The sequence below is a fragment of the Lepeophtheirus salmonis genome, chromosome 10, assembly GCF_016086655.4.
Source record: "Lepeophtheirus salmonis chromosome 10, UVic_Lsal_1.4, whole genome shotgun sequence".
NCBI lineage: Eukaryota > Metazoa > Arthropoda > Copepoda > Siphonostomatoida > Caligidae > Lepeophtheirus > Lepeophtheirus salmonis.
This window is the reverse complement of record NC_052140.2, coordinates 3,124,495-3,134,948: the sequence shown is the minus strand read 5'-3', so window position 1 is coordinate 3,134,948 and position 10,454 is coordinate 3,124,495. Positions and strand designations below refer to the sequence as shown.

The following is a 10,454-nucleotide window of genomic DNA, read 5'->3' as shown; positions in this document are numbered from 1 at the left end:
GGTATGTACATATATCCTCAGGGTTATAAAAATGAAAGGGAGATGATGGTTTAAGAACTCTTATTTGTCTTGAATTGGTTTTTTGTTAAACTATTTTTTTTTTCGTGGATCTAGTTTGCTACGACTTGAGGATTTTTTTTTTTTTTCATTTAAAGGGCTTCGTTTTTCAAATAACTATAAATTTGGCATTTTAATGGATTTTGGTTTTTTATTGAAATATGCATTTAATTAATATTACATTTGGCACAAAGAGAATTCACAACAAATGAATTTATTTCATTATTATCAATATCCTAGAAAAAAACACACATTACAATTAAGAAAAAATACAGATATATAATGAATACACATGCAGTTCTGACTAGATTCAAAAATAGGGGCTAAAATGCGAACAACTAAAAAACAAAATGAAAAAATCAAGACGTCTGAATGAGATAAAAATGGATTATTTCACATCACAGATGAGAGGTTATTATATTATATAAATGTGTTGAAAGAATAAAGTGCTAACCAAAGGAAACATGAAAATTATTAGTTTATTAAATCCTAATCTGAGACAAGTGGAGTCACCTTGTCGGCGTTATACATATCTTGAATGAGTCGAATTACAGAAGTATCCCCCACAGTTTCTCGAAAAAAGAAGTTCTCTATTGTATTTGCACGGATCATTCGAAGGAGAGGGATTGCGAGGAGGAGTCGCCCAAAGCGAGTAGGCTGTCGTGAATAGCGATTGCGAACATAGTCACCAAGGATGCATTGCGCTTGATCCTGAAGCATTTCTACAGGGTGGAAATCGTTGAGTCCGGCAGTTTCTTTAAGGTAAAAAACAAATAGTATTAAACAGTTACATTTGCTTAGAGGAGACTCTTCACCTTACCAGGCTTAAAAAGTACTATGGCTTTTAGACAGCCACACTCTGTGCCATCTGGGGAGAGCTGCCGAAAACGACACATGATTTCCTAAAAGGTAAATAGTTGGTCAATGAATATTTGTAGACTTTAAAAAGTACCTGAACGGTTTTAATTTCCATGTCAACAACATGGTCTTCAACATCAGAGCGATCAACAAGAGACGCATGTCTGGACAATAATAGATTAGATAAATCCCAAGGAATGGCCCATTGGGATAAGTGCATTAGAAATAAATCTTTCCATGACTCTTGCAGGAGAAGTAACTAGGGAATAACATAATAAAAATAAAACCGTAAGGGACATTTTTCTCCTGCTTTATAGATCCTTACTTGATCCTTGGAAGAAAGGGTTTGAAACGGAGCAAGGCATTTAACCCATCGAACAGCCATGAAAAGTAATCGGGCTGTTGTTTCTTGGAGCATGGGCCATGTGGGAGAAAATGATGAGGGCGGATGCTCGGATTCTTCATCTTCCTTCGATACACTGCTCGGGAAGAAGGGGAAGAGGGGCGGCGGAGGAGGAAGGATGGCGCTTCCTGAGGCAGGAGGGATGGAAAGGATGGAAGAAGACGATAGGAGCGGTGGGGGTGGAGACTTCCAAAGTTCTGTGATTTTGTTATTCTCCCCCGAGAGTAGGGATAGGAGTGCAGGTCTTTGATGATGCGGGAAAAAGGGATGAGGAGTAAGATGACTCATTTTGACACCACTGTTGCTGTTTATTACGTTTGGAGGGGACATGAGTGGATGATGGCTCATGGGGGATGAACTTGAACTGGAGGAAGAACTAGGACTCAGTTTCGATGGAGGAGGTGTGGTGTTGAGTGTTGTTGGGGGTTGAGAAATAAGTTGGAACCAGCAGGCGGCGGCAGCGGCAGCAGCCGCCGCTGCCGCTGGAAAAAGGAAAGGAGATAGTTTCGGTGGTTCAAGGAGCGATGGAAGATGATGTCCATGATGAGAGTAGTGAAATGGAGGAGGAAGAGGATGAAGTTGATGATTCGAAGAGGAAGTGACTGAAATACCAAAGTTGGAAGGTTGGCTCAGGGTGTTGAGTGTTGTACTACTTGGTGAAGAACTATTTAAGGATGTGGGACTTAGAAGAGGATTCCCGTTTCGAAAGGCTGAATTTAAATCCTTTTGAAGCTTTGATTTCCTGGGTCCTCTTTCATGTTGAACAGCTAAGCAGTAAGGAGAAGAAGAAAAAAACAATGGGGGTAATCAGGATAGCAAGCAAAATTGGAAAGAAATTGATTACTCAAACGAAATTATCAACTCACCATCTTTGTTCATTGAACAATCAAAGCATTTTTTTAATCGGCAGGCCCTACACTGATTTCGATGAGTTTTATCAATGGGACAACGACCCTTAAACTCTCCTTGAGCCTTACAAGTATAAATCCTTTGCCGATGAATACTCCTTTTAAAAAAAACCCAGAGCATCCTTAAGTATTTAAAAATAATAGTAAAACATTACATGATCCATTCATTATCCATCAAACTTACCATCACAAGAGTAAATCCCATAGTGTTTACCCGAACTTCGATCCCCGCAGACTTTACAGGGTATGTCTAATAATCGATCACCTTAAATCATTTTTTTTTTTTTTGTGTGTTAAACATTAAAAAAACGTACCTCAAACAGATATTATGCATTCATTACCTGTTCCCATTTCAGTTTTATTCACAACTATTTTCGAATGAGTTTTTTTAGTCAGCAAGTTTCTTTGATGCAGAGCAAAGAGTCGAAACTTTTGGGCAAGAGCCTTTTGTCGATTAAAAGAGTCACAGACGGCCTCAGAAGACTCACTTAGATTCAATGCTCCAGCATCACCAAGGAGTGATGAAGAGGAAGACGTTGATAAGTCAGATGCTGATGATGATCCTTCACCTCCGATTCGTCCCAAAAAATGACCCGCCACTTTGACTATCTCGTGTATGGGATTGTGTAAGAAATGTGAACTTGGATGGATTTGAGTAATTTAGTGTTGAATAATGGACCACTATAATTAATTAAAAGTAGCTTTTCCCATAAATGTAATTTGATTTGTAGATTGTTTTTTTTTTTTAACAAAAAAGCGACAAACATTCACTCACAGCAAATGGAATAATAATGATTTAAAATTCCAAATGGTTCTTGAGTTTTTATACATGACTCTTTCTTTCTTTCCCCCCCGTTTTTTTCTCCCTCCCTTTTCCTCACTCCATCATCTCTATTTCTCCCCCCCCCCTCTTACCAATTTATTTTCTCGACCTTACGGCCTCTTGCTATCATCAACATCATCAGGGAAAATGAAGCAGGTGACCTTTCTTTTTTTATTATATATTGTGTATGTATGCTACACACCAGAGAGAGAACGACCATTCTTCAAATATATTACATACAATTTAGTCAGAATATATTCCTTTTTTTTTGAGGAGGGGGGTTATGTATGTGTACTCTAGACAAACGCCTTTCTAAAGGCCAAACCTTATGTACATATATATTTTTGTAATTGACTGGCTTTCTTCTTATTTTTTATCAACATATGTATATAATATATATTAACTACGGATACAACAGAAACAACAACAAAGACCAGGCGCGCGAAATCATTCAAATATTTACAAATATACGCAATAGACACTCAAAAGCGGCGACATTTCAATGTTTTGTGATGAAAAACTGTAGCACGGATAATAATTGCATCAGATCTTTATACTAACTTTACTTGCAACCTCTGATTGGCTCTCACATTATTAAAAAAAACCGAATAGAAAGCAAAGTTGACTTTCTAACTGGATAGCTTTTTAGCTTTTTAAAAGTGACTCCTCCTCTTTTTCCTTCTCAACCTACGCGTTACTCTCTAAATAAATTGCTATTCATTGGTTCCTTGAATTGTTTTTTTTTAAAGCCAATAATAGAGGGAAGAAAAGAGTCAAATCTCTGAGCCCTAGTCCCTCCTTCGACTCTGCGAAGGAGAATATTCATTCACTAAGATATTAAAAATACTTTCAAAAAATAATATGATAGGAGTACAAAGACATAATATTTGCAGTCTAAAGATTTTGTGACAAGTAGTTTGATGTTAACTCGATGATAATTCGGAAAATTATACAAAGGAGACATTTTTATTGAGATTTAACGAGTAAAATTGAAGCAAAAAATTTTGTGACTCAATGTATCTTTAAACTTTTACAAATGGAGTAGAAAATACTGTTTTAGTATATATATATATATATGAGGAGTGTTGTATAAAATATGCTCTGCCGGTATGTAAACTATAAAGAAACTGAAAAAAAAAACGTGATAACTAGTTATGAAAATCGTATGTATGTTCCGCATATTTAAAAAAACTCCTCAAAATCAAATTGGACACCCTGACAATTTGAAGAATTTGGGAAGGAGAGAAGCTTAGCTGTCCCCACGTTTCATTAGATCTGATACAATCAGCTGTGATTGCATCAGATCCTCACAGATATCAGATATGTGATTATTGTCCATCTTTGAGATGCACACAAACTAGTTATTACTTTAAACGTATATATTTCTTTCTCAATAAAATTATAAGAGGTCGTTGCAAGTGCTTAGAGCCATATTTCTTATATGAATATAACTCTTAAATGAGGAGTTATTGTGAATAATTTACATTTTTAAAGACAATTGAGAACTGCCTCTTTGCTTTAACTAAGTGCTTTGTTACTATAAAGTTCGTATATAGCTACTACCTTCACTTATAACGAGCCTCTTGCAAACTTTGTTTAATTAGAAAAGTTTTGTTTTTTGAAAAGGAAAGCAAAAAATTAATTTATACTTTATGTTGATGATGACAGGAGAATTATTTTTTCCCCATTTTTTATTTATTTTTATTGTTAAAAGAATAAGAAACAAAGCAATATTTCCCTCCTAGAAGTAGAGAAAGCTATTGGTTTGTTATAATAATGAATCCTTTTTTTTTTTTTTTTCTCATCAGTTTCAAAAATGTAAATTTTTTATTGTCAAAAAGAGTGTGGATTGCTTTTAAATATGGCTGGCTTTCCTTTCTCCCTCATATTCACATTTAATTGGCTCCTAAAATGTGCTCATGTGACTTTCTTTTCAACCAATAAAGAATTCCTTTATATCAAAAAAAGGAGCATGCATTAATAGGAAGAAAAAAAACAGAAATACAACCAAAAGAATAAGAGAAATGATGGTAGAAAGACGGTAAAGGAGAAAGGCAGGGCCATGTATAATAATATTTTGCGTGCTCTTACTTTTTCAGTTTTATTTCAGGGTGTTTTTTTTTTTTTTGCAAAAGGAATTGGGCACTGCATTCCTGATTGATTTATAACCTCTTATTTTATTTTCCACTTCTTTTTTTCTTCGCTCCTTCTTTTGCATAAGAAGTGAAAGTAACAGGCTTAAAAAGAAGAAAGAAGGCTTTCTAAATTATGCATGAAAATATGTAATATATACAATATGTTTGTACAAGGGGTATTAGCTAAAAAGTTCTTCTCCAAAATGAATGATGATCCTTCCATTGAGATCATGTAACGTCATGTAACTAATGGTGTGTTGGTCTTAACTGTTGTTCCTTTAATTCCTTACTCTAAAAAAAGTGTAATAGTTTATTAAGCCATGTGTGATCTATGAGAGATGTATTAAGAAAATTACTCATTTGAGCGGTTTGTTTAGTATGAAATATACTAATGCGAAAGTGCATGGCCCTGGGAGGTCACACAGCTCTATCAAATTATGAAAAAAGAGTGAATATGGTTACAAAGAAGATGTTTTTAGTTATTGCAGATTTAATTATTTGGAAAGGCATTTTTTTCAACTATAAAAAATCGGTAAAAAGTTTTTTTCCAAAAAAAAAAAAAAATGTCCTATGGAACAGAAAAAGGTGAAAAAAGTTAAGAAAAATTGATGATCCATGTATAGGGCGCATTTGTTTTTTTTTATATATATATATTTTCAGAGAGGAAAGATTGTTTTTTTTAAAAAAAATAACTTTGTAATCTTGTTGATAGGTTATACTCATGCCTATTTAAATTAATTAATGCAAAATAATGATTAATGCTGTATTTTAATCTGAATGGACGAAATAAATGACTTTTGTTCCCTGTCAAACTTTGAACTAAATGTGCTACCGAAAGATGAAATTGTAGGATTTTTTTTTTTTTGTATAGGTTATTTCCTTAACAAGCCACATCTTTTTCAAACTAGCTCTAATCGAAAAGTTGGAAAAACAAAGGACTCACCCTATTGATCATATCTTCCTAAAAATATTCATGTTTTCATTATAATACAATTAATTTACCTCCACATTGAAGTACATATAAGTATTGAGTAGTAAGTAGTTTATGAGATATGGAGAATAACAATCAGGATAGTTAGAAAGTTACCTATAAGTGTATGTACTTCCTGGACTTGGAGTAAAATTGAAGATAAAAATGGCCATATATACAGAGTAGGATTTGTGTTTATTTCCTTCCTTTCATGAAAACCTGAAGCTGAACTATTCAATTGTCATGGCAGCTAACCTGCTCTCCTCACAAACATCCTTTAAATAGACAGGGGTATCACTAATGATGTAGATCGTCTGTATTTTTTGGCTGGTCCTGTTTTTTTCTCTGGTAGTCACCAGGATTACGGCAAAAGTTAAAAACTGTTTGAGATCAAACTTGGTACGAAGATAATATATGGTCATAGTAAACAGCCAATAAATTACGATGGGTCAAGGTCAAGTGAATGTAACACAATACGTAGCTGAATAAACAATTGGAAATTTTTCAAAAAAACCACCATAACTTATTTACCTATCGGTAAAGATAACCATCATCTAATGAATTTGTTTGTATCTAAAATATTGATTGAAAAACAGGTTTTTCATGTCCTTTCTTTAATATTACAGGGTGTTAGGATCAAATCCGCCCATTTTTCAAAAATCTTTAAATTATCACTGAGGCCACTTTTTTTAGAGGATTAACTTGAAAGATGACTTGAATTGTAGATATGAACGTTGGAAAAAGAACTCATGTCATGTATTTGCCTCCAGGATCAACCACGGCCTAGATCCAGGCTTGGAAGCAGGAGAAGTCGTTGACGACGTAGTTCCTTGGCATACTGGCCATTCTCTCATTGATGGAGGCAATCAGAGACCCCTTGATGGGATGAAAGTTTCGATTTCTTTTTGATTCAACGTTGTCTGAGACAAAATAATCCATCAGATTTAGATTTGTGTTGGTAGGGGCCATATTTCCTTTCCAATAAAGTCATAGCAGTGCCCACTCAGCCACTTCAGCGACCTTGTTAGTCATAAAAAGTTACTAATTCTTGTTTTCAGACCTAAAGCTGATCCATGGAGACATTTGAGACCTCCTGATTTGAAATATCCATGTTTTTGTGAGAAAAAATGGCACAACGTCGTTCCTTCTCTCTCAACGCAATTTTCTGTATATCTGGAGGAGCCGTCCCCATAATATCCAAGTGTATTATCCGGACTCATGTCTAATATGTATTGTTTATGTTTTTTATTCGTTTAGACGTACATTTTGCCCCTTGCAAATCTATATTCAGAAGATGCAATAAAACGAAGCTAGTACAAATATATATATGTATACATATAAACTATTTTACCAAATAAAATCAACATTCAAGGCCTAAACATGTTTCATCATATTTACATATGCATCCTTATATGGCACAATATATTAAATGAACTTTAAAGGCTTTCCTTTTTTATTATTGGGGGATTTATGTGCATTCATAGTTATTATAGAAGTTTTAAATAACTTTCATTTATACAGGGCTAAGCATATTTTTTGTCAAAAAATCCATACGTCCATTTTAATCAATCACACCAATAAACACCCTGGAGATAAATCGCTATTAGTTTAATTGTATAAATTACTTTTTAAAACTATTGACAATATTTATTTTCGACGGCAAACGCACCACGTGTCTCCCTACTTCAAGGCATGATAGCAACTAAATGTTTTTTCCAAGAAAACTTTAGAATCTGGCCTCTAAAATGAAACCACGCCCACTCCGCTACTACTTCTACAGCTTGATTGCCACGCATTATAAAAAAAGGAGTTATGTTGGACTTTATGAATAAAATATATATATATATATAAATAAATCTATCTTTTGAATTTGACAAAAAATTTCACCTGATATAGAAAAAATATCACTAAATAAGCAGAAAACTATTGTATCAATAAATAATTATAATTTTGTCTACTTTCGTTTTTTTTTAAAGTAAAATTTTCTCTTTAATTGTGTTTATATTTAAAATCTTTATTATAATTCCTATAGTAAAAAAATTTTTATTTTAAAAAATCCTTGTTTTCTGTAGAATCAATTATATATTCCATAACATGGTTTTCCACCATGCCTCTGAAGAGTTTGTTTGACTCCTCCTCTCAAAAAGGTTGCTGGCCCCTGTATTAGGCAATGATACGAAGATATAGCAACGATAAAGGAAATCTTTGTCTTTGAGTGTGAAATATATTACTTGTGGTATTTTTTTCTTCTTCTACCAACTACGTCTACATATAACGTAGGTTCTTTGTTCTTACATAACTATTAGTGTTGGGTTTCAGTCTGGACCGGTCTCATATCAAAATTTGGTCTTGATTGGTCCAAAGGAAAAGTTTAGTCTAGATTGGTTCAAAGGAAAACTTCGGTTTAGTTTGGTTCGAAAAAAATCGGGCTATAACAATTTTGCAGATAAATTGTATATAACATGACATCATATTATATTTCAAGTACAACTACGTTATACGAAGTTTAAAGAGAGATAGCTCGGATCAATTTTGATCCTCCCGTCTCTTATACGTATAAAGTATTGGTTCTAGAACTTATCTTGTACTTTTGAAATTTCTTTGAAAAAAATGAATGACAGTTTATTTAGGAAAAAAAAAAGATCTCTCATAATATATGAGATCGAGAAAAATCGGTTCATAAATTGACACCAAAAAAAAAAAAAATCGGTTCATAAAGTGTGACCGAATCAAAATCGGTCTACAAACTGAGACTAAGACGACTAGTCTAAATCGGTCTAGAAATAGTCACTTAAGACCAAACCGAAGAAAAAATTCGGTGTTGGACCGAGTTTCAATACTAATAACTATACAACACATGTGATGAGAAGACCCAGGTTTAACAAAGAAAAAACGTCTTTTTCTTTTTACTTCAAAGTTTGATTTTTAAAATTTTTTTATTAAAGTTACTTCCGATTTGTTGTTTGATTTTTTTTTAAAATTTATTAAGCTATCAAGTAAACCCATATTCTATTTCATTTGAATAAACTTAAATAGATATGCCCTATTATTTTGGATCAGACTTCATGTTGATCCTCGAGATGAGGATGAAGTTGATTTTGTAATATTAACAGATTCCAAATTCAATACGTTTAAACGGAATTTATGAAATTGGATGGTCTAGCGACGGAGTCCTTCTCCTTACTCCACAAGGTCCTCAACCTTGTACCAGAAGGGTCTTACATACGTATTTAGCCTGGCAAATGTCCTCGACTTTGTGGACAATTGGTAAGAGAGTTGGAACACGTTCACGATTTATTTCCATTTATGCATATAACTTAGCTAAGAAAACTCCTATTTCAATGTAAAGCACCTCGTTTGAAGGCATTCTTATTAATATTTTTGATTAACCGGTACTTTAACAGTAATATTCAATGCAACATTTCATGAATTGCGTTTGAAATCTGTCGGGGAAAAATGCCTTTTGTGTCCTAGTTTTAGTAACATTTACACATCAAAATTAAATTAGAGTTATTTATATAATTTTTTTCGATAAAACCTTTTGTATGACCTCTCAAAATTTAATAGCATCTTACTGTTACAACTTTGTAGGAAGATTATATGTGTTATCAATCTAGGTATGTAACTTTTTCCAGAAACCATGCTTACATACAAACAAATCAATTGAGATTAATCATAACTTTGTCGGCGGGAATAACAAATAGAGTTCAGTGGAATCATTTTCTTTTCCGGTAAGATTAACTGTGTTTTGAAAAGACGTTCAGAATTATCAGAGGCAGTGCCATTGGGCCGCCACATTTACTGCCAAAGCAGTAAATGTTCCTACATCTTTTTGAACTCTTATAGATATTTGAAACCGAAAACAACGTGGAAGTTTCCAGCCTTTATCCTCAGCTTATAGGCAGTCGTTCCATACATGAGTAAAATGCAAAGATATTGCTCTTAAAATTTTATTCTTGTGGCCATCATATTCCTCTTAAGACAACCACATACGTTAAATTAGGTACTGTACCTAAGTGACGTCATAATGTAGCATACTTTTGAAAAAAAATAATGGTTTTAATATATAGTTACTTGATAGAATAAGATAACTAAGGCAGAGAGTACTGAATTAAGTATTGAATAACGGATTCTGGATTAAGTTGCACAATTTCCAACATGCTATGGGACATTTTCCCCTCAGAAGTGTGTCAAAAGGGGGTTTCAAGATTACACTAGTACACAAAACTACAATTTTATTTTGTCTTCAGTGTTATTTCAGATTTATTGTTTGAAAAATATTTCTTTTTATTTATTAAGA

At 33.5% G+C, this 10,454-nt stretch overlaps 1 protein-coding gene across 1 annotated transcript; it reads right to left on the bottom strand.

Annotated features, from left to right (window-relative positions):
- Positions 1-310: 310 nt before the first annotated feature.
- On the bottom strand, positions 311-2,885 carry LOC121125617 (nuclear receptor dissatisfaction). Its single transcript, XM_040720803.2, is given in 9 exon segments — positions 311-506; positions 571-812; positions 878-959; positions 1,010-1,174; positions 1,241-2,085; positions 2,185-2,335; positions 2,338-2,348; positions 2,411-2,491; positions 2,568-2,885. Coding segments are annotated over 9 exon segments (1,638 nt in total). The 5' UTR covers positions 2,578-2,885; the 3' UTR covers positions 311-455.
- Between the last annotated feature and the right edge of the window lie 7,569 nt (positions 2,886-10,454).